The sequence below is a fragment of the Bison bison genome, unplaced genomic scaffold (genome assembly GCF_000754665.1).
Source record: "Bison bison bison isolate TAMUID 2011002044 unplaced genomic scaffold, Bison_UMD1.0 scf7180017864451, whole genome shotgun sequence".
In the NCBI taxonomy this organism is placed as follows: Eukaryota; Metazoa; Chordata; class Mammalia; order Artiodactyla; family Bovidae; genus Bison; species Bison bison.
This window is the reverse complement of record NW_011495013.1, coordinates 2,371,785-2,396,945: the sequence shown is the minus strand read 5'-3', so window position 1 is coordinate 2,396,945 and position 25,161 is coordinate 2,371,785. Positions and strand designations below refer to the sequence as shown.

At 39.0% G+C, this 25,161-nt stretch overlaps 1 protein-coding gene across 1 annotated transcript in view; it reads left to right on the top strand.

Annotated features, from left to right (window-relative positions):
* Nucleotides 1–25,161, top strand: part of ATP8A1 (ATPase, aminophospholipid transporter (APLT), class I, type 8A, member 1) — a 208,377-nt gene that overhangs the window by 60,907 nt on the left and 122,309 nt on the right. The window contains exons 17-23 of the mRNA XM_010858921.1: nt 2,497–2,569; nt 5,406–5,511; nt 8,010–8,092; nt 13,120–13,169; nt 14,990–15,059; nt 17,701–17,785; nt 20,625–20,764. Coding sequence (XP_010857223.1) covers nt 2,497–2,569; nt 5,406–5,511; nt 8,010–8,092; nt 13,120–13,169; nt 14,990–15,059; nt 17,701–17,785; nt 20,625–20,764 — 607 coding nt within the window. The remainder of the gene's footprint in view (nt 1–2,496; nt 2,570–5,405; nt 5,512–8,009; nt 8,093–13,119; nt 13,170–14,989; nt 15,060–17,700; nt 17,786–20,624; nt 20,765–25,161) is intronic.

The window sequence follows — 25,161 nt, the reverse complement described above, 5'->3', positions numbered from 1 at the left end:
TTATTGTGATCCACACAGTCAAAGGCTTTGGCATAGTCAATAAAGCAGAAATAGATGTTTTTCTGGAACTCTCTTGCTTTTTCTATAATCCAACGGATGTTAGCAATTTGATCTTCTCTGGTTCCCAATACTGATCAGGCCACACTTATTGTAATTTATGTTTATCCATAAAATTCTGAATCTTCTCATTTTTTATTGCTATTAGGATTCTTCATTTTTGGATGATTAGGAAATAATTATTTGCAATGTATCATAGCTTTTAAATCAGCCTACAAGAAGCAGTAAATTATATGACACTGTGGGTTAACTGCTCATTTTTCACTTTATCTTACTGTTACACCCCCTGCCTTATTGCTTTTTGCAAAACACCATAATTTCTTTGTCTCCTTATAAGGCAGAGTGTCACTTGAAAACTTCTATGGAAAGTTTTAACAAAATGTAGATGTCGGCTTACACTTTTATGTATGCACAGTTTGCAAATTCAAATAACTTTGTCAGCTAACAATTTATTGGTTCTTATTTTGAAATGACTTTTGAGCTTCCTAATTTTATCTGTTTACTTTTACTAAAAGTGAACATTTTGTGAGATTTCAGACAGGGGTGATGAGAGCACCATGTCTGAGTTATCCAGACCAAGCTGTGTAATTAGCAGATGAAATGCTGATGGGTTTATGATCTTGGAAAGGAAGCTCCTTTCTGGGAGAAGTGTTAGCATTTTCTGCGTCAGAAAGTTTCACTGGTGAATGGAGGGAAGGATGTGTCCGTGTCAACATTTCAGTTGCATATCTAGTGTTATTTGTTATAAATACATTTGAAAGTTTTATCAATTGTGGTAACTGTGACTTATGAAGTGAAAGAATTACTGGTGAGATTAATAAGACACATCTTCAAATTTATAAAAGCTTTTAGTCCAGAATTCTTTAGAAGGAAGATAGACCTCCACATGCAAGTTGTTACTGTGAATATTCCTGGACATTTCAATTTATCTAACAAATAAGTGCGAAAATATAACTAAGAACCAATAATGAATACATTTTATAAATAATAGGGAGATTTTATAGAGCCCTGAATAATAAACTTTTTGAGAATGATAATATTTAGAGGAGAAATGTATGTTAATTTTTTCTGCCTGCCAATTGACAAGTTGTTTAAAAGTTCTTTTCATCTTTAAAACTAAGAAGAGGAGGAGTTTTAATTAATAGATATTAATTTTTTATTTTATAAATAAATTATTATTATTAAAATAATAACAAAATGTGTTCATTCTGTTTCCTACTGATGTTTTTGAGAATTCTAATCTATGTGCTAATAAAGGTGCATTATAATATTGAGAATTAATAGATCAAAGTGTTACACATTAATAAAGATGTGTTTTACAGTAAAATTCTAACTTCTTTTTATGGTGTATGGTTAAAAAGATATTTACATATATTGATGATCTGGTTTAGGTTAAATTATTTTACATTCTTTTTTTTTTTCTTCAATGATTTCTCCTTCCTTTCAAACAGTTGGCTTTAAAATATGAAACTTGATATTTGGCACATTGGCACTGATAATTCTCTTTGTAACCTGTAAAAATTATGATTAAAAGCTTTCTAGATTACAGCTGTTTAATATTGAACACATTATTTTTTCCTCAACGACTTCTGAAATTTCCTTCTGTGCACAAAAGCTTTAGATCTATATATTTTCACTGAACTGTAATAAGTATACTGTTGGGGTTTGACATTTCCACTTAAACGTTCCTTGTCCTTCCTTTGAATCTCAACATTTTGATATTAAATTGCATGGCTATGAAATTAGTAATAGCTAGATTATAGAGGCAATTCTCATTTGATTTGTTTCATATGGAGTTCAAGTTTGCTGATCTGAAGACAGCCACAACACAAAACCACATATATACTTTCATGGCTTTTTTCTCCTTTACAGAGTAACTGTAATATGTACATAAATATGTAAGATATTTGTTAGTGATAAATGTTAATGAAATGTGTAATCAGTTTATTCATATTTTTGTTTCATATGGTAATCATATAGTATTACTCACTGCAAATAAATTTTTATGGCTAAAGTAAAACAGTATTATTTTTATAATAACTCCATTAATTCTCAAAATTTTTAAACCTTGGAAAAATTATGAAAGTAAAAAATTCAGTTCCATGTATATTAGCAGTTTGGTTACATTTTTTTAATTAAATTTTTTTTAAATTTCATATGGCTACAACATAATTTTACTCCAGGAAAATGAACAGTAAAATGCTATTTTTTATTAACACTGAAAAAGGCTTTCACAGTTTATAATGTTTGAAAATATCCTATGACTCAATCATGAAATATGTGATATCTTATTTGAAATGTGGACTAAATTATACTTAATTTATTAGATTTAATTTATTAAGAGTTTGTAGGCATAATGATTTATTTTAAAAGTAATTTACAGATAGATCCATGGGCTTGTATAAATGAATTAAATATGCTCCTTTTTTTCCCCTTTAGGCAGAACTCACAGTTTGGAGATGAAAAAACATTTAGTGATTCATCATTGCTGGAAAACCTCCAAAATAATCATGTAAGAAGCATAGTACCATTATCTTTTCATTAATAAATGAAAACTAATGAGTGTTTCTCTGAATTACCTTCCATGCTTATATATTCCATTTTTTACTTTCATGATCATTTTTAATAATTATAAAAATCTGTTGTCTCTAAATTATTTTTACTTGGCCAACACGGATCTGTGATTTTTAGAAATTTACTTTTAACACTGTCATTTATTGATACTCTGCTTTTTAAAAATACTAGATAATTTAGAGCTCTATTTATATGAAACAACTCATTGTTAACAACTTCAGAATATCTATAGAAATTAATTACTTGCTCAAAATTATAGGCCAGTGCTAAATCTATACAGTAAGAACTTTAGACATCTGCCACCCAATGTGAGTATTCCACTTATAAAGTTACTGATACTTATTAAATTCCACCTGATTAAATTCCACCTGATCAAATGATATGATCTCTGAAGTTTAAGGGCTTCCCAAGTGGCACTAGGGGTAAAGAATCTGCCTGCCAATGCAGGAGACATAAGAGACTTGAGTTCAATCCCTGGGTCGGAAAGATGCCCTGGAGGAAAAAATGACACTCTCCAGTGTTCCTGCCTGGAAAATTCCATGGGCAGAGGAGCTGGAGGGCTGCAGTTCCATGGGCCTATAGAGTCAGATGCAGCTGAGTGCACCTAGGTTTAAATCCCCAACTTTTTCTCACAATCACTTCAAGCTCAGTGCATCAAAACTTGAAGTCATGCTCATCACCCCAAAACTAGTCCCTACCTGGCACTGGTGGACGTGCCACCTATGCCCCTGCGCGGGGCCCTAGCAGCGCATTCATGTGGATATTTCTGCTTTCAACAGAACATGAGCTTCAAGATCCACAAAATCTAGACCTAGACCCACCTCTTCCTTCTTGTGTTCTCAGGTTCAGTAAGTTACACAATCAACTATCTTATAACTCCGTCTAGGAACTTAGGGTTGCTTTGTTATGTCTCTTCTCTCCATCTCCAGATCTGTAATGAATCACTAAGCCCTTGTCAATACAACTTTCTTGTGTGTATGTGTACACGTGCATGCGCTCAGTCGCACAGTTGTTGCCAACTCTTTGCGACCCCATGGACTATAGCCTGTCTGGCTCCTCTGTCCATGGGATTTCCCAGGCAAGAACACTGCAGTGGGTTGCCGTTTCCTCCTCCAGGGGATCGTCCCCATCCAGGATCAAAGCTTTGTCTCCTGCACCTCCTGAATTGACAGGCAGATTCTTTACCACTGCACCACTGGGAAGCCCATGACTTTCTAGAACATGTCCTAAATGTCTTCTTCACCTCATTCTCACTTTCTCTACCCCAGTCAAGACTACCAGCATCCTCCAGGTAAACTGCCACAACAGCCTCATAACCCTTCTCCTGGTTTCCATTTTCACCCCTTCCCATCCTTGTTGCACATGGCAGCTAGAATGATGCCAGTGGAAATCAAGTCCCAACACACCCCTGTTGAAAACCACTCTCTGGCTTCCCTCTCAACTTACAAAGTTGTGTGATCCAACCTCTGCCTAAGTCACCAGCCTCACTTGGACCTACCCTCCCTTTCTTTCTCCTCAGTGTATACTGGCTTTCTTTTATTTTCTCATACATGCTTCATTCTTTCCTCCTTTAGGACCTTTTCAGTCATGTGTTATTCCTGCTTGATGGAAAACTGTGCTTAGTACTTCATGAGGCTAAAACTTGATCAGCTTAAAGATCACATTGTCTTGAGAACAACCACAAACTGACCCAAATCATATTGTATGATTTTCATACATTTTATCCTTTGTAACCCTCTTCACAGTATAAATAAATGATATGAAATTGCTCAGTCGTGTCCAACTCTTGGCGACACCCCATGGACTATACAGTCCATGGAATTCTCCAGGCCAGAATACTGGAGTGGGTAGCTGTTCCCTTCTCCAGGGGACCTTCCCAATCCAGGGATCAAACCCAGGTCTTTCGCATTGCAGGCAGGTTCTTTACCAGCTGAGCCACAAGGAAAGCCCCTAAATAAATGATACTTGTGTACTGTTTATCTATGTTCTCTTTTCCCCACAGGTCAAAGCATCAGGGACCTTGTCTGATTTGTCTGCTGTTCTAGCCTGAACACCAGTTTGTTTGTTTGTTTTTTCAAATAGTGTTTTGATGTACCTTTCCAGTCATTTTAGTTTTTTGTTCCAAAATCATGGAGGAATTTTTTTCCTTTATTAATTCGAGTGACACTTTTCTTCATCAGAAACCAGAAAAGATGTTTAATTTCGAAAATCTGGTTGCTATTCTCCTATAAACTCAAAAACTCCTTGCAGAAAGGATCCTGTCTTCCTCAGGCCATAACTACACAGGACTTGCTCAGTCAACCCTTTTTTATTTAGTAGGACTCTAGTCAGGTTATGGTTGTTGTTTTTGGAAAGAGAGGCCAAAGCATTGTAGAGGAATCCTCTGCCATCATCACTGCGACCCAAAGTAGTGGAACCACAGTAAGATTAGATGCCTAAGATTTAGATCTGATCAGGAATTAGAACCAGGTAAATGAACATTTTAGAATTCCTCTCTTGTCCTCTAATAACAGGATTCAACTATATCTGCCTTTTTCACTGTGCTGTTTCTATTCAACAAGACAAGGTGGCCTTATATAAATGTTTAGAAAAGGAATGAAGAGGTTGCAAAAATGAAGGATTTTAGTAAAAAATATTTTCTCTTCATAGTGTTGATTTCTTGACTTTCACTCTCAATATTTAACAGTTGCACTCAATATACATGAAGTAATACTGCTATCATTGTGTCATATGGTTAAATGGAAGGGGCTAAATGGTGTGTTTATTTCTTACAGCCCACTGCACCAATAATATGTGAATTTCTTACAATGATGGCCGTGTGTCACACGGCAGTACCAGAGCGGGAAGGTGATAAGATTATTTACCAGGCAGCATCTCCAGGTACAAATGAAGCAATTGTGATGTATTTCTTGGTTGAAAATTGTTCTGAAATATGAGGTTGTTCAGAATTTAATTTGAAGAAGTAAAACAACCAGGTCACTTTAGTTTTAGAACAAAAATGTTATTTACTAATTAGAAACATTGGCTTTCAAAATTATACATATATGTACATATTTTAAAATCTATAACTGTAATATTTGTTATATAACATGTTACATGGAAATTTGAATAACAAAATACATACAAGTTAAAAAAAAATGGTACTCTAAGTGCATAGTAAGTTTTCCCTTCTTTATAAATAATTAAGAAAAAACTGTTGGTCATAAACTGCTTTTTCACATAAGCTGGCAGAAAAAGGAAGAACTGTTTACCTGAATGGTGTTGATTTTAGAATACCAACTTTTCTTCTTTTGGAAATGATAATCAAGGAGTTCGCTGTGTATTTACTTGAATGAGAAGAGCTTTACACTTAGAGAAGAGACTCCATACTTAGGCTTATTTTCAGTGTAAAATTGGGTAAATAGCCAATTTGATGACTAAGATTTCAGAAAAGAAGGAACACACTTTAGGGAACTTTTTATGTTTCCTTTAAAAAAAAAAAAACTTTTTATTTTGTTTTGGAGTATAGTCAATTAGGAGAAGTCAATGGCACCCCACTCCAGTACTCCTGCCTGGAAAATCCCATGGACGGAGGAGCCTGGAAGGCTGCAGTCCATGGGGTCGCTGAGGGTCGGACACGACTGAGCGACTTCACTTTCACTTTTCACTTTCATGCATTGGAGAAGGAAATGGCAACCCACTCCAGTGTTCCTGCCTGGAGAATCCCAGGGACGGGGGAGCCTGGTGGGCTGCCGTCTCTGGGGTCGCACAGAGTCGGACACGACTGAAGTGACTTAGCAGTAGCAGCAGCATAGTCAATTAATAATGTTGTGATAGTTTCAGGTGGACAGCAGAAGGACTCAGCCATACATATACATGTGTCCATTCTCCCCCAAACTCTCCTCCCATCCAACTGCCACATAACTTTGAGCAGAGTTCCATGTGCTATGATACAGTAGGTCCCTGTTGGTTATCGTTTTTAACACAGCAGTGTGTACAGACCAGTTGCAAACTTCCTAACTATCCCCTCCCCCGTGTTTTAAACTGTACTACAAACCAGCACCTGCAACCTTGTAGAATATACCAGATTCCTAAAAACCATAAGATACACTCCAACATTAAGACAGACACTGTATGGATGTTTTATCTCACACCCTTCCCCCCAAAACAAAAAAGTTCTGATATAACATGGTGATAAGAGTGAATAATATGTAATACAATGAAACATCAATTCATTTGAAGTGAAGTCACTCAGTTGTGTCCGACTCTTTGTGGCCCCATGGACTGTAGCCCACCAGCCTCCTCTGTCCATGGGATTTTCCAGGCAAGAGTACTGGAGGGTTGCCATTTCCTTCTCCAGGGGATCTTCCCAACCCAGGGCTCAAACCTGGGTCTCCCACATTGTAGGCAGACGCTTTACCATCTGACCCCTCAATATTCATAGTGTTATTAATAGTTTTCCTACATTCAGCATTTTAGGAGGAAAAGGATAAAACTTAAGGTACTTTTGTGCCACGCGTTTTTTTCCAATTTAATTAAGAAATAATTGATATACATCACTGTATCCCTAGTATTTATTTATGTTATAATGGAAATTTGTACCTTTTGATCACCTTTCTCCACTTCCCCTTCACCAACCTTCCACCTCTGATAACCACATCTGATCTCTTTTTACATGAGTTTGAGGTGGGTGGGTTTCTCTTCTCTTTTTTCTTTAGATTCCACATATAAGTGAGATCATACAGTATTTTTCTTTGTCTGTCTGACTTATTTCTCTTAGCATGATGCCTTCTATCCATGTTGTTGCTGTTATGGGGTTTCCTCATTTGTACACATCATTTATTTTAAGAAAAGTTTTGTGGAGAATATGATGGACCAAGACGTACTTTGAAGTTATCCTTTTTAGGTCTGTTTGGCTAACAGTGAGACTTAGCCCTCAAGAATATGCCTCTGGGGTCTATACATGTCTCAGATTCTGAAGATCATTCTACTCAAACCCTGGGCGTTGTCATATGATTTTAAAAGAAATGGATTTCAAAAACAGGAGTCAGAATAAAAAGAACTTTAATTCATTTTAAAATTAAGCAGACTATTGTATTGCAGTCTTACTCTCATATTTTGGGATATCTTACTCTAAGACGATAAAGCATTTGCCTACAATGCAGGAGACCCAGGTTCAATCCCTGGGTCAGGAAGATCTCCTGGGAAAGGAAATGGCACCCCACTCCAGTATTCTTGCCTGGAAAATCCCATGGATGGAAGAGCCTAGTAGGCTACAGTCCATGGGGTTGCAAAGAGTCGGACACGACTGAGCGACTTCACTTTCACTTTTCTTTCACTCTCATATTTGAGATGAGTTTTTTCACCATGTATTGCTTTCTTCTATTTGCCTAAAACAGATGAGGGAGCCTTGGTCAGAGCAGCCAAGCAGTTGAATTTTGTTTTCACTGGAAGAACGCCTGACTCAGTGATTATAGATTCAGTAAGTTATTTAATTCTCTTTTTTATCAAAGCAATGCGCATGCAAGCTTCAAAGATAAAATAATACCAAAAAGCTCACAATAAAAACAGAGGTTCCCTACTCTAGTTCTCCTCTCCAGAAGCAACGACTTTTCTATTCTTTTAGCTGTTTCTTCAGACATTTATACATCCTTTTTTAATGTGTTGATGAATGAAATATATTTCAATTCTTCAATTTTAGACATATCTACTGACTTTCTATTCAGTTATATTACATGAGGGATTATTTCTCTTGACTCACCATCCCTTTCCAGTAGTAGTATAATTATATTACAATGCTTGGTTAAACAAGTATTTGGACCCAGATGTTGTATGGGCAAAAGATTGGAACAAACATTTCACAAAAGAAGATATGCAGATGGCCAGTGCACACATGAAAACACATCATTAATCATCAGGGAAATGCAAATTAAAGTCTCAGTGAGACACTGCAACATACCCACCAAGAAAAGTAAAATTAAAAACATTAATGGAAGCAACCTAGATGTCCATCAGCAGATGAATGGATAAGAAAGCTGTGATACATATACACAATGGAGTATTACTCAGCCATTAAAAAGAATACATTTGAATCAGTTCTAATGAGGTGGATGAAACTGGAGCCTATTATACAGAGTGAAGTGAGCCAGAAAGGAAAACACCAATACAGTATACTAACGCATATATGTGGAATTTAGATGGTAACTATAACCCTGTATGCGAGACAGCAAAAGAGACACAGATGTATAGAATAGTCTTTTGGACTCTGTGGGAGAGGGAGAGGGTGGGATGATTTGGGAGAATGGCATTGAAACATGTATAATATCATATAAGAAACGAATTGCCAGTCCAGGTTCGGCGTAAGATACAGGATGCTTGGGGCTGGTGCACTAGGACAACCCAGAGGGATGGTATGGGGAGGGAGGTGGGAGGGGGGTTCAGGATTGGGAACACGTGTACACCCGTGGCAGATTCATGTTGATGTATGGCAAAACCAATACAATATTGTAAAGTAATTAGCCTCCAATTAAAATAAATAGATTTATATTTTTTTTTAAAATTTATGACAGCACCTAATGTGCAGAGCAAGGGGCTCACCTATATGTTGCGGGTAGATGTGTAAGATGGTACAGCCCCTTTGGAAAACCATTTAGAATTTTCCAGCACAGGTAAACATGTGCCTGATGCATCAGTTGTACTTATACTTCCCCAGAAGAAGTAAAGCATGTGTCTACAGAGAGATGTTTCATGGTACGTTCATAGCAGCTGTATTCACAGTAGCCAAAAGCTAGAAACAAACTAAATGTCCATCACTAGGAGGATGGATTGACAAATTGTGATACACAGTGGAAGAGCTGAACAGTAAAAAAAAGAGTAAAATGATTGATTCATTACCAGCATTGATAAGTCTTAGGAACAGGCTGAGAAAAAGGAAAAAAAGCCAGACACAGAGAGCTGCATACTCTGCATTTATGTCGAGGTTGAGATCAGAAAAAAGTGACTTATGGTCTTAGAATTCAGAGCAGTGGTTATCTCAACAGGTGGGAGATTGGAAAGGGGGGCAAAGGAATTTATAAGACAGTGGAAATTTTCTGTGTCTTGATTGGGGTGGTGGTTACACCAAGTATACCTTTATCAAACTATAGAATTTTCATTGAACTACATATTTAAGATCTGTGTACAGTATTGTATATAAATTATATCTCATTAAGCATTTTTATTTAGTGTTTATGTTATTATGCCTGTATTGATATTCCTAGCAAAACATTGTTTTATTCAGCATTTATTTTCTTTGTTTTTAATTTTGTGTTTTCAGATACAAAATTATCTCCTGAAAATAATCTTTTTCTTTAATTCTTAAAAATAAATCTCTTATGTTTTTTCCAAGTGCAACATTTTCTTTCTACCTATTACTAATTGTTCTAATTGTTTCATAACTTCTTAGTGTACTTTTATCAGTGCAGTTACACCAGATAATCTGGCCAGTGGGCAGTTGCAGTCTTTCCCTTGAGACCCCACCCCGCCCCTGTTCTCCTTACTCCGGGCCAGTTTTGCTCAGAGGTCAGCTTCTATGGCACTTGGAATTCCTTTTGATTGTCTCCTGTTTTGGACTTGCTATTTCCCGTAAGTCAAAATTTCTTTCTTAGAACCTGACATTGGTAGAACATGTTTTCTGTCCGTTTCATCCTGTTGAAAAGGTGTTACAGAAGCAGAAGCAGAAGCGACAGCCCTCAACAAGCCCAGCTCCTGACTCAGGGCTCCATGCTGCCGTGGTGCACAGCTCAGTCTCACTCATGGTTCTCAAGAGGAAGTGCTTTCCTGTCTCCCTGCGGACTTTCCTTAACTCTCTCCTGTGTTAGATCTGTTTCTGAATCCCATGTCTTCCTTGTTCTTGGCCTATGCTTGTTTTTGTGGACAACTTTCTTTATTGGCTTCTTGAGAAAAGGCACATGGGAAATTACTTGTTGTTTAGCCCTTTTAAGTGTAAACATTTTTATCTGACCTTTATACTTAATTGGTGGTCCTGCTGAATAGAGAATTCCAGGGTGGGAATCAGTTTCCTGAGGAATTTTTATTGCCTGGCTTCCTGTATGCCTAACTGAGAAGTCAGAAGCCACTGTGACTCTAGTTTTTGTGACTTGCCCACTGCCTCCCTCAAGAAGTTGGTGAGATCTTCTTTATCCCAAGAATTCTGAAATTTGACAACCATATACCGTAGTGAGAATATGTTAACTCACTGTCCTGAGCACTGAGTGGACACTTTTCCATTTGGAATTCTACATCCTTCCATTCTGGAAATTTTTCTTGAATGAGTCTGTTCATTTTTCTTCCACTTTTTTCTCTGCTCTCTCTTTTTAGAATTCCTGAGCACATCTTTTAACTTTTCTGTCCTGCTTTTCGTGTTTTTGCCTTCTTGTTCTACTTTTTGGAAGTTTTCCTCTCTTTTATCTTCTTAGACTTCAATTGATTTTCTTTTTGTTTCTGATATTACATGTTTTAGCTTCCAGAAGCTTTTATTGTTTTCTCAATATTAATTTTTTAAATAGTATCCTGTTTTTCCTTCATAGGTGTTGTATTAACGTTACTTCTCTGAGAGGAATAATGATTTTTTTTATGTTTTCTTTTTTTTTTAATTACAAACAGTTTAAATAAGCATATCATTTTACTGGAACATAAAATGGTATTAAGCTGTCATTATAGTTGTTTTGATTATTGCACTGGGAGAAGCATACTTCACCAAAAATTAAACATCAACTTTCACATTTCCTTTCTGGAGTTTCTCATTCTCTACTTAGGAGACAAGAAGAGCATTTAATTACTGCACCACTTGCATATGAGATGCGTAATAGGCTATGCAAGATCTTTGATGAGAGCTGCAATATGCAGAGAAATAAGGCCAGTCTCCTTCTATGCCACCAAAGAGCATCACAGGACGTGAATCTTAATCACAGAAGCATGACCATTGTTACAGGCAGCTTTTTGTCTCAGACATTATCTTTGTTTTTTCACGGGTCCCATTAACAAGCATATACTGGTGGATCTAGCAATATTTCCAAGGGTGTAAAACACTGCAGAAGGTTTTATGCCTCCAGGAATCCACACCCATCCAGTTCCAATGATCCAACAGAAAATGCCCCACAGAAAGCATATGACAAACCACCTCATCCTGGTGTGGAAATGGAGGAAAGAGGCATCCAGGACCTGTCCACCAGCCCTTTGTGCCCATCAGGAAGCCTGTTTTCGTTTGGAATTCTCTTTCTTCCAAATTGCTCTTATCTGTTTGTTTTGGGTATCTGTGATCCATGATAATAGCTGTCCTTGGATATCTGTTCATCTTTGGTTTTCTCACGGTTAAGGGTAAAGAATTTACAAGTTGATATGGCAGTTCTCGGAGAAGGCAATGACACCCCACTCCAGTACTCTTGCCTGGAAAATCCCATGGATGGAGGAGCCTGGTAGGCTATAGTCCATGGGGTCGCTAAAAGTTGGACACGACTGAGCGACTTCCCTTTCACTTTTCACTTTCATGCATTGGAGAAGGAAATGGCAACCCACTCCAGTGTTCTTGCCTGGAGAATCCCAGGGACAGGAGAGCCTGGTGGGCTTCTGTCTATGGGGTCGCACAGAGTCGGACACGACTGAAGCGACTTAGCAGCAGTATGGCAGTTCTGAGTATAAGAGGGTATTTGTCAACATTGGGCTTCACTGTGGGGTGGTCTGGTGGGATTCATTTGGGAAATCATGGTTATCTGTACCTTTAGGACTCAACCCGGGTTTATAGATTCCTGAGAGAACAGTCTTCCACCCTTCTGCCAGGAAAGATCTGGTTGCCAGAATGTAGGGGGCCAAGTGAGTTGTGGGGTATTGGGGCCTAGCCTTTAGTACAAATACAATAACAATACTATAGCTTCAGGTGCCAACTTCTAGACAAAAGAAACTTTATGGAGCAGAGCCTCTGGTCTTCTGCCAGTATGCAGGAAAAGCCAGTGCCCAGAACAGCAGCTTTTCCCCTAGTCCTCCCATTTAGGGCGCTCCTTTACCTTCCAGTTCTAGAACTCCCTGTTATTCCTCTTCCCTAGGCCTTTTAGGGATTATCCAACACAGGTCAGGCTGGTTCTCACCTTTCCCCCGTAACCACTGTGTATATAATAGCATTTGCTACTTCTTGCAATCTGCTAAGTAAGCATATCTCACTTATCTGTTTTCTAGCTTCCAAATTTTTAATGCCATTGTCTCTTCTCATATTTTCCTGCCATTGTGAGTTTTTCTTTTTAATTTTTTTTTTTTTTGTAGTTTTGGTGGGGCTTTGGGAAGAATGAAAATTAATTGTGTTTGTTCAATCTTCCATCTGAACCTGAAAAATTAATAAGTTCAATTAAGGGTGATGTATTTCAGAAAGGACAATTTGTGTTGACATTTTTTACATTAAAACTTCATAACTGGAGTTTATTTCCAAAAAGCCAAAGCTACTTCTTACTGTATGTAATCATATTTTCCTTTTCTTCATAGCTGGGGCAGGAAGAAAGATATGAATTGCTCAATGTCTTGGAGTTCACCAGGTAAAACATCTGCTCTGTGGTTTGTGTATGTGATATGTTTCCCTCCATTTAAAGTTTTTCCCTTTTAAATAAGAAGAAAGTGTGCTTTATTTTATTTAAATAAATTTATTTAGACCAAATATTAAATTAAAATTTTCAATACAATTTTTAATTGTCATTTGTAAGAAAATCATAAACTGTTCTCTTCAGAGTCTTGTAAGGCATGTCTTCTGGAGGCAGTGTAATAATATTTCTGAACATAACAGTCTGCATCACAACTGTAGGGTACAGGCCCGGGTAGTGATCTGAAACATACTTAGGGGCACCAAGATTTATGCAGAATTAAAATGAATCAGAGTCAGGAACTTGCCATTCTAATTATGTGCTCATTATAACATCTAATTGTCATAGGGATTTCAGAAACTCATATTCATCTCTCTGTTAGGTATAAAACTAGTTTCCATATAGTAGGAATAGAGACAGAAGGGATGGTCCACAGTGGATAAACGTGCAGCTGTTCATGGTCAAATGAATAGAAATTTCTTGTTGGAAGCTTCCATCCAAGTGATTGCAAAAATCCTGCATCTGGAGCGACAGGGGCATATTGGAGACTCGAGGAATGGAGAGACCATAAGAGAATGCTCATAGTCCTGTGAGGAGATGCGAGCAGGGTTATTAGAGAAATGTAGGTGACGAGGCACTGTGGAGCACTCTGTGACCCTGGGACCAAGTGTTTACTAAGCTGTGACAGGGCGGCTTTTCTCCAGCAGTGGCCACTCACTCTGCTGGGCCACAGAAGGCATTCCTGTTCACCCATGATGTGGGAGTTTTGTCAGGAGAAGAAAAGAGCAAGGAAGCTGATGAACCAGGGACCAGGCCGTCAAAGCTGGATTAAGAGAAACATGAATCAGGAGGGGCGAGGTAGACTACAGAGATGTTGCAGAGGGGCCCAATCAAGTGTGGTCCTAAAGCAGGAATGATCAGAGACACTAATGCAGTGGAAGTACTAGGTGGAGAAAGAGAGGACTAAACAGTCCAAGATATTTCTAAAGGCAACTACACTATATCTAACTACTGTATTGGATTCATCTCAGTTTTTTAGCTGCAGAACGTTATAAGGTAGCATGAATAGGCGCTGACACTAGAGAAGTCTTTTTTACCCCTTATTTCTGGAGAGAATGCTTATGCATACTTGATTCCAAGTGAGGCTTATCCCGTGCAATGCCATACGTGTTTATTCTGTTCATTGTTAAGTTGTAGCCTCTTTGCTAATCCATTGAAAGATGTGTATGTTTGACTAAGAACTTTTATCAGTCTGTATCGCCAACACAATGTTAAGCTGTTTGTGCTCATTACCTAGAGTTTATAATATGAATTAGGTTTTTTACATGATGCCAGTGGTTTGCTAGTAATTAAAAAATGATAGTTGTGAAGGCTTAAGTAAGTTTTTAAAGTGCTAGTATATGCCTTTTGATTGGGTGTATACTTAAAATTGATTATCATTTCTCGTTTTAATAATTCATCATAAAAGGTTCTGGCTCATCAGAACTCTCCTCTCTCTGCCCTGGTGGGTATTAACTCTTGCAGGTTTCTTGGAAGCTACTTGGTAAATTATTCCTTTAGGGCAGCAGATGGTACCCGCATATCTAGAAAAACATAATGTGACTTTCAAAGGCACTCAGCTACACACTCAGGCGATGGTTTGTGTATGTGGAGGGATCAGCCTCATAATTTGGTCAAATTTATTTTTTCATTGTGAGCAATAAAATATGTGAGACAGGACAAACATATAGATGCATCTTCTCACTATGATGACACATTGTGGAAAACCTTTCTTTCAGCGCTAGAAAAAGAATGTCAGTGATCGTTCGCACTCCATCCGGGAAGTTACGACTTTACTGCAAAGGAGCCGTAAGTTTGTATTTTTGTCTTTTATGATTTTGATTTATGATGGTTTATAATGTATATGTTAAACATTCTGCTATGGAAATGTAACACAGATGTTTAGCCTGAAGTTGCTGACATCCACTTTTGGAGGTGTTTTATACTAATAGTGTTCAGCCTCTTCTGGTGAAACTCAGAATTCCTTCTGGGTAAATCTGGTGCTTTGAAAAAGTTTGGCCGAGGTTATTTATATAATTCAGTTTTTGAGGTTTGTATATTATAAACACTTTAGAAGAAAATAATACATAAAATATTTTAAAATTAAATTAGAAATGTAGCAACCTATACCGATTTGAATCTGATTTTTTTAAAGGCAATAGAAATGGGGAAAATGGATTACAGTTATTGCTATAATTTCTTCATGTGGTTGATTACCATTTGTATTGTATTTGCATTGTTTTAATTATAACAGCCTTTCTAACTATTGGTTGGCTTTTGTATTTGGCAGGTTTTATTGACAGGGCAGTAATTTGTCATTCTAACTGAATTTCCCTAGTTAAAATATGTTTATGCTCATGGAAAAAAAAGAAATCTACTCTCCAGGGCCTTTTTTTATTCTTGAAATGAGTTAATATTTCCCTTCAGATTTATCCTTTCCATGTACATAGTATATACTTGGAGTAATCAGGTAACTTACAAACTTGGAACTTTCCAATTTCGAATATAATCAACAGTCTTGCTTTCTCACGTGGAACTTGGGAGATGAACTTGTTAAAAAGCCCAAGCTTATTATTTAAATTCCTGTCGAGAATGTTTTTCAATACCTTGGTTTTAATGCATTGGAACATAATTTTTTAATGCCTTGGTTTTAAAAGACTGGGGAGAGAATAATTTCATGACGTCTTATGAATTTAGTTTGAGTTTCTTTGGTTGTTGAACAAGCAGGTAAACAACTGTAGGGTGAACTCGCTCCAGGTGAAATCATTCAGATAAACTGTTCTGACAGAGGATGTTAGGGCTCAACATGATAAAAAATTACAGTTATTTTTAATCAAAAAGAAATTTGAGGGAGGGGAGAATGGGTTACATGTAAGATAAATTAGAAATCATAAATACATTTAGAAATCATAAATACGTAAATACATTAAGTACATTAGAAATCATAAACACAATTAGAAATGATAAATACATTTCATCAATCAATGGTAGAAGCTCTAGCAGCCTGTCCATCAGGTCGCAAAGAGTCAGACATGACTGAGAGACTAACACATTACCGTTTATGCAGAAGGCCGCATTCTGCCCCCTGCTCTCCTTGATACTGTAGAGAAGGTAGAAAATTCCCCTAGTCTGACCACAATTTCTTCCACTAGAATGCTTAATTACCTTGAGAGTTTAATCTCCCTAGCCTTATTTATTACTCATCACTTTTGTTTTCATGATTTTAATTTTTTAGTATTTTCTTAGTGTTAAAATGGCCTATTTTAATTTCACTGAAAATGTCACTAACCTCTGGGAAAAAAATAGAGTTTGTAAGTTACACAGAACTCGCATTCTCAGAAAGGACCCATGAGGGGAAATTATCATTTCCTTTTGCTTTGCCCGCTTCCCATTTCACCACTGAGAAATGAAAAGAAATTCATAATTGGAGCCTGGAATATTGCATCTGTTCTGAGGTCACTAAGTTCTGTTTCTCTCAAGGGTTCTAAATCATACCTCACTAGTCTGCTTCCAACTCAGCCCTGAGACTCGAGACCCCAAAATGGGTAATACCACTGAGAAAGTAATTGCAGGTAAATGATTTATTTTTCCTGGTCTAATAAAACCATGAAGGCCAAATACTAAAATTCTTAAAACATTAAACCCAAGCTAAAGAATAACTAAAGGAACAATAGGCAATTTATAAAGGGGCAAAAATTAGAGACATGCAGTGATGCCTCAAGTTAAAGCTGAAAGGGACTTTAAAGATAATACAGTAATTTAATGTTACAGACTAAGTAAATTGAGTCTTAAAGCTAAGGTGACTCAATCAGAAATATTGAGCTGTAAGGCAATGCTCAGCTTGTCCAGTGTCCTCCCTGCCATAGCCACCAGCTTGCTCCATGCATTTAACATGTGTTTCTCAGAGTCTGTTCCTTTGTGGGCACCAACCTCATTCGACGCCCTAAGTCCCAAAAGGTTCAGTAGTTAGGTCTGGGCGTCTATTAGCCCACTCCGTTGGAGCCACTGTGCATTAGCATTTTGAAGGCCCTGAGGCACCGCAGCAGGACACGCTCTTTAGCTTTGTTCTGACATTTCCCATGCTGTCTGAGTTCCGGACCATTCTTCCTCATAGCACGGATGAATGCTGAAGCCTTCTGCAAAATCTTTGGGGGGCAGTGAGGGGAGATCTAACAGCACATGACAGGTAAGTGACGTGCTGATAGAATATGAGATTTTGAACTTTGGAGTAACTGGATTTATTCAGAAAGGAAAAGATGAAAATACAGGACTAGACCATCTTTCTTAGTGTCACAGGAAAGCAGTATTATTAAGGAAAAATATTTTGTGCTTCAACACTGATGCTAAATTGATTTTTTAAATACTCATTCACTGCTAATAATGTTGCCAACATCAACTTTAGTCAACTCAGAATGCTTTAAGTGTATCATACCTTCTGTTTGTTTTCCAGGACACTGTAATTTATGACCGACTGGCAGAAACTTCAAAATACAAAGAAATTACCCTAAAACATTTGGAGCAGTTTGCTACAGAAGGTGAGTATAATACAATAGTAAACATGACTCAAATAAAATGAAATCATGTATTACTACTATCTTATAGGATTATTCTTATTATTTTACTTGGAGATTCATAAAGTAAGATAACAATAAATGTTGATCATTTAGATCTTACTATATGCTGTTCCCAGCCATTATTTTTATTTTGCTCTCCTGTATTTATTAACATTTTGAAAGACTTTGTCCGCACATTTAAGGGGATGTAGAGCTTATAAATCTGTTTGCTTTTTAGAATGGATACCATTTACAGTTTGAATACTTTACATCTCCAGCAATGTAGAAGGAAAGAAACAAGAGTTAAAGAACTGGATAATCTGAGTAAGAAAGAGGAGAAGAAATAACTATAGTCTATAACTACTGAAATAGTTCTTCAGCGTTAACTCAGGACTTTTTATTAAGCCCCTACCACACGCCAGGCTCTATGTGAGGCCTGAGAATCCATGGTAAAGATAATAGTCCTGACGCTCTGTTTGTACCGAAATGTAGTCTAGGGAGATGATCTAGATGAGATGAAAGAAAGTGAGAGTCGTTAAGCATCAGGGTCAGTTACTACAGGAATTTGTAGAATCTTATCTCTAAACTTAACAAAAGTCACCAGTACTGTATCCGCATCTCCCATCTAAGTTTTCACTCTGGTCTGCTTCTGCCGGAACTGTGGCTGGTGGCACCAAGCCTGACCTCTGAGCCAAACCTTTTCCTCTCAATCCAAGCAGCAAGATGATAGGAATGTTTTTTAAAGCACTAGGCTTTGAAAAGCGGGGACATAATGAACCTTCTACCATTTCTCCTCCAAAAATGGAAGCGCATGGAGACCCACACATCTGTTGAGTTCAGATTCCATAAGGTACGACTTCCGAGGGGACGCCAGGTACAGCGTAAGCTGGCACATATAGCAGGTTCCTTTACTGAGGAAGGAGCGGGTTGGAGGAGCATCTTCCTTTTCTCTCGCTCTGATGTTAAGGATATTCTAGTTCCCAGACCGGTTCCAGCTGGCTTGGCCTCCACCGCCACCCCATTCTCACCCTGGGTAAGCAGCACTCGTATACCGTGGCTGCTGCTGCTGCTAAGTCGCTTCAGTCGTGTCCGACCCTGTGCAACCCCATGGACTGCAGCCCACCAGGCTCCCCCGTCCCTGGGATTCTCCAGGCAAGGACACTGGAGTGGGTTGCCATTTCCTCCTCCAATGCATGAAAGTGAAAAGTGAAAGTGAAGTCGCTCAGTCATGTCCGACTTTTAGCAACTCCATGGACTGCAGTCTACCAGGCTCCTCCGTCCATGGGATTTTCTAGGCAAAAGTACTGGAGTGGGGTGCCATCGCCTTCTCCCATACCATGGCTACCCCAGAGTAAGTCTCCAGCTGGCGGGCTTCCCCCATAGCTCAGTCAGTAAAGAATGTGCCTGCAATGCAGGAGACTTGGCTTCAGTTTCTTGTTGGGAAGATCCCCTGGAGAAGGAAATGGCAACCCACTCCAGTGTTCTTGCTTGGAGAATCCCCATGGACAGAGGAGCCGGTGGGCTACAATCCATGGGGTCGCAAAGAGTCAGACACAACTGAGTGACTTTCACGTCTCCAGCCAAGTGTCCAGAGGGGAAACACATATCCCTAATATGGCCCAAAGAGTTAAGTTCTGTTTGCAGTGCTGTGGCAGCGACAATGTACTCCTTTCTTGGAACGTGGAGTCTTCCAGGCATTTCATGTCCTGTGTTCTTTGGTTTTTTTTCCTGACATGGTCCTGGCCATATTTGATTTGACTTGAGATCACTAACACCTAATTATTCTGAGAGCTAAACGACCTTGAGTGAGAACATTGCCTTCTTGGTAACCTAGTTAACTGCTTTTATCGTGGCTGGCAAATCTGCTTCTTCGTTTTTCTAGTCTGTAAACTTTTTTCTGGTTCAGGGTCACCTCCAAATGAGTTAGAAAACTGATGGACTCTGAGTACAGGAAGTAGGTCACTTCAGACATCAGCTGTGATTGTTTTCCCAGGTGTTGCTGATGGGTATTCTTTTCTTGTCACTGTCCCTCAATTTTTTAGACTCCTTATACTACAAATCCACTGTAATAAATATAGTTGGAGGAAGGTGGCTCTCCCAGTACACCCCACTGGGGTCCCTCTATTCCTTCCTTCATAAGCATCTATGAAGCCATTATTAATGAGCCGGCCACTGTATTCAGCGCTGGAGTTACAGATGTGAAGAACTCCAGGACCCTGGAACTCCAGAAGCTTCAAGCTCATGTAGGAGACCACAGAAAAAACACGAAACATTGTCCTTCACACCACAGAAGTTTTGGGGTCTGGGTGAGACGAGAAGGCTTCAAAGAGGTGATTTTCAGAACTGAGTCTTAAAGTAGATGCAAGGCAGGCCTTGGAGGGGGATTGGGGGAGAGTGGAATGGAGGGGGAAAAAAGATCAATTTGTGCAAAGACCCTACCATGGAAAGTGGACGGCAGAGAATGAGGTTGAAGGCAACTGATACATGGTGACTGAGCCAGACTTTAGGGTTTGAACTTCATCCTGGAGAATGATTAAAAGACTTCAAGCAAAGGAATAACCGTATCAGATTAGGATTTTAGAAAAGTTACTCGAGGCATGAAGGATGGATTGAAAGAGCTGGGGAATTAAAAGCCAGGTGCCCGTGGTAAAGGCCAGAGGACTGTTAATACACAGTTGACGCTAAGATTCCATCAAGCTTGAGTCAGACTTCAGCGTACTGAATCAGTGTTTTTGAAATGCGATTTCGTTGAAAACAAATATGTCAGCTTTCTGAACAAAATTTTATCTGATGTTGCGGGGGGCGTGCTCCCTTTTTTCAGGGTTAAGAACCTTGTGTTTTGCCGTGGCTGAGATTTCAGAGAGCGACTTTCAGGAGTGGCGAGCCGTCTATCACCGTGCCTCCACATCTGTGCAGAACAGGCTGCTCAAACTCGAAGAGAGCTACGAGTTAATCGAAAAGGTACAACTCTTCTGCTTGTGAGGAAAGTTTGATTTCCAGAAAACTCCAGCCTTGTTTCAAGGGGCCAATAAAATAAAAATCAAAATGTCTTGACACACCACTGTTGAATCTCCTCTGGTCTAAGCACTGACAACTCAGTTTTTTCCAAAAATTCTCTGGACTTACTTGGTATAGAATGTAGCTCTTTTCACAGTTTTGGATCAAATTGAGGTTGATCCAGTCTAGCAAGCTCCTTGGCAACATCTTCCATTGTGTCTTCATCACACGCCCTGTGCCCACACACAAACATGCATAAAAGCTGCATATAAGTGTGTGTAGATGCAGTGGGCTTCCCTGCCGGCTCAGACGGTAAAGAATCCACCTGCAATGCAGGACTCCCAGGTTCGATCCCTGTGTCGGGAAGATCCCCTGAAGGAAGGCATGGCAACCCACTCCAGTATTCCTGCCTGGAGGATCCCCATGGACAGAGGAGCTGGCGGGCTACAGTCCATGAGGTTGCAAAGACTGAGCAACTAAGCACAATATGTATAATACAAAATAATGTAATAAGTATACAGCACAATATTTATACTACAAAATAATGTAATAAGTATACAGCTGTGTTACTCCATAACCAATGATAAAGAATGTACAAGTGAACAATCCAGTGCTTATACCTGGCCTGTCGTTGTTCACTGAGATACATCCATCATTTGTACCACAACTATAAATATTCTTGCTTTACTGATAAAGAAACCAAGGCTATTCAGCCAAAAAGCCATGGATACACCATGATTGATGCTTCATAAACAGCAAGAAATCTTGCTTCCCGAATTCAGAATAGCAAACAGTTTTAGGTTGTACTGACTGTGTGCCAGGTGCTATTTGGAGCACTTGAATCTACAACCTACTTAATTAAAAACCTACTTAATCTTCATAGCATTCCTTTGAGGTAGGTAGTGTTAACTCTCGCAGCCGTATAAATGGAGAAATCAAGGCACCGGAGAGGTTAAGTGATTTGGAGGGCATTCCTCGGCACATAAGAATGTAAGTCAGAATTCTTACTCTGGCTCAAGTTCAGGCTCTTAAGTTTCCATTAAATAACTTGCTACTTACATAATTCCTTCAACTGTACTCCTGCTTGTAAGGCATAGACTGAGGCTCTGCCTGTTAGCCATAGTTGATCTCACCTTTGGGTGAGTCATGGCTGGCATGTTTTTTTTCTTCCTCTGTCAGCGTGCTTCCTGGTCCTTCCTGTCTTGCGTAGTAGCCAGCACTATGGATGCGTCCCTGGACTCTCCCCACATGCCCGCTGTTCCGTGTAACCCCAGGACTGGAATGCTCCAGCTGGAGGTGGTGTCCTCTGCTAGGTAGTTACCTGTGACTCTGGATACTGCCCTCCTGTCTCCTCAGTAGACTGAGATCCCCCTAGAAGCTAGTTCGTTTGTCGTTTCTCCCTTATATTTGAACTTATTTTGTATCGTCCTTATTCCTCAGAAGACTTGTGATGGGATGTGTGAAACCTTCCAAGTTGATAAACCTCACCTCCACCACCAATTGCGGATGTGCACACCCACCAGGAGACTTGTTCTCTCTGTCTTTTCTAATATTGTATATATCCTTACATCTTTGGAATGTCATATAGTGACATAAAATAATATTTTATGAGACCATGACCGTAATCTCTTTCATTGTCCCCAAAGTCACAAATTGTTTAAAAGCACTAATGGTATTACTGATTTTTAATCTTTGGCTTTTCCTACTCTTTGAGAGGGTTTCCCTGGTGGCTCAGACAGCAAGGAGTCTGCCTGCAGTGCAGGAGACTGGGGTTCTATCCCTGAGTTGGGAAGATTCCCGGGAGAAGGGAATGACAACGCACTCCAGTATTCTTGCCAGGAGAATTCTATGGACAGAGGAGCCTGGCCAGCCGGGTACAGTCCATTAGGTCGCACGACTGAGTGACACACACACACATAATCTTTTGAGAAATTAAAAAAGATTACTCTGCTTGGAGATGATTCTTTTCCTCCTGTCTCCTTTCCTACACAGCCTGAATATAATGTAGTCTTTTCTCACGTGGCAATGATAGAATTAATATATAACAACTAACAATCAATATATTTTAAGTGGATTCCAACCATTAAATTTTGTTTCTACTTGAAATGCTCTGGAGCACATTCTGGAGTTGAATGTTTAATGTGACTAATGTTTTTACTGAGAATGTCCTAGAGTTTATAGATTCAGTTTTATAGGCTTAACAGTTGTGTGTGTGTTTAATAACTGTTATTAAATTTTGACTTCCCTCTTTTAACTAAAACAGATATTCAACCTTTCTTCCAGCAGATGGCGATCGTGAGTCACATTGAAATTTAAGCTGCCTGGGGAAATCCATTACATATATTTACATATTTTTAGTTTACAGATACAGAAGTCTCTCTTAATACCTCTTACCTAAAATAAATGAAAAAAGAATTTATAGCTAATTCCTTTTTTACTTTGTGATGAGTCATGCTCTCTTAATTTTTATTGAAAAATCAGAAAGAGATTGGTTCAGCCAGCTTGTTCTGAATAAGGACTATATCCCCTGAAACTATAGTTTCTTTCAGTAATTAACTTAATTAACTTTCATTAGGTGATTGATAAATGCTAGATATCAGGGACGCCCAACCAAATAAGGAACATTCTGAGTGTCATGGTCTGAACTAATTCCTCCAGGAAATCCAGGAGTGACCCACAAGCTTTCAGGAAGGTGGTAGTTTTTTAAATCAGCCTCAGAAGATTATTTTACCCACCGAAGAAGAGCACAAGTCTTTTAGAAGAAAACGAATAGGAACAAGAACACAGAGGGGTCCCTGCAACTAAAAGCTTTTCTGAAAAAAATGATTTTCCCAACCCTGATCATTTGGGAACTGTAGGTAGTCAGGGTGCTAGCATGTCACCCTTTTGAGCTTCCATTCTTTATTAAAATCAGCTGGGGTTAGTATTCAGTGGAAGCTGTGGGGAGCTCCTGTCACACGTGGTAATGAGGCAGGTTCCAACATAGCAGAGCAGATTCTTCTGCTGTGTCACTGACTGTAAATTTTTTTTTTTTTTTCTGACTGTAAATTTAACTGCCATAGTCCTGAAAGTGAAAGTGTTCATTGCTCAGTTGTATGCGAATGTTTATGACCTCATGGACTGTAGCACACCAGGCTCCTCTGTCCTTGGAATGCTCCAGGCAAGAATACTCGGGTGGGTAGCCATTTCCTTCTCCAGGGGATCTTCCTGATCCAGGAATCGAAACTGGGTCTCCTGCATTGCCAGTAGAGTCTTTACCTTCTGAGCCACCAGGGAAGCCTGAGTTTCATCCATTTGGGCTTCTTCCTTGGCTACTTTAAATGAGACTTGTTTATTATATAGTCTGTTTTTCTTGTGATCAGGATCTATTTTTTATATCGACCATAATATTGGACTTGAGCATGTGAGCTAGTGACTTTCAAATTATTTTCAAGTCTCTCTTTTTTTAAAGAGTAGAACCTCTTTCTCAAAGTAAATATTGCCTGAATATACTTCAGTTCAGTTCAGTCGCTCAGTCATGTCCGACTCTTTGTGACCCCATGAATCGCAGCACACCAGGCCTCCTTGTCCATCACCAACTCGTGGAGTTCACTCAGACTCACATCCATCGAGTTAGTGATGCCATCCAGCCATCTCATCCTCTGTCGTCCCCTTCTCCTCCTGCCCCCAATCCCTTCCAGCATCAGAGTCTTTTCCAATGAGTCAACTCTTCGCATGAGGTGGCCAGAGTACTGGAATTTCAGCTTTAGCATCATTTATTCCAAAGAAATCCCAGGGCTGATCTCCTTCAGAATGGACTGGTTGGATCTCCTTGCAGTCTAAGACACTCAAGAGTCTTCTCCAACACCACAGTTCAAAAGCATCAGTTCTTCGGCGCTCAGCCTGCTTCACAGTCCAACTCTCACATCCATACATGACCACAGGAAAAACCATAGCCTTGACTAGACAGACCTTTGTTGGCAAAGTAATGTCTGCTTTTGAATATGCTATCTAGGTTGATCATAACTTTCCTTCCAAGGAGTAAGTGTCTTTTAATTTCATGGCTGCAGTCACCATCTGCAGTGATTTTGGAGCCCAAAAAATAAAGTCTGACACTGTTTCCACTGTTTCCCCATCTGTTTCCCATAAAGTGATGGGACCAGATGCCATGATCTTCATTTTCTGAATGTTGAGCTTTAAGCCAACTTTTTCACTCTCCACTTTCACTTTCATCAAGAGGCTTTTTAGTTCTTCTTCACTTTCTGCCATAAGGGTGGTGTCATCTGCATATCTGAGGTTATTGATATTTCTCCCAGCAATCTTGATTCCAGCTTGTGTTTCTTCCAGTCCAGCGTTTCTCATGATGTACTCTGCATATAAGT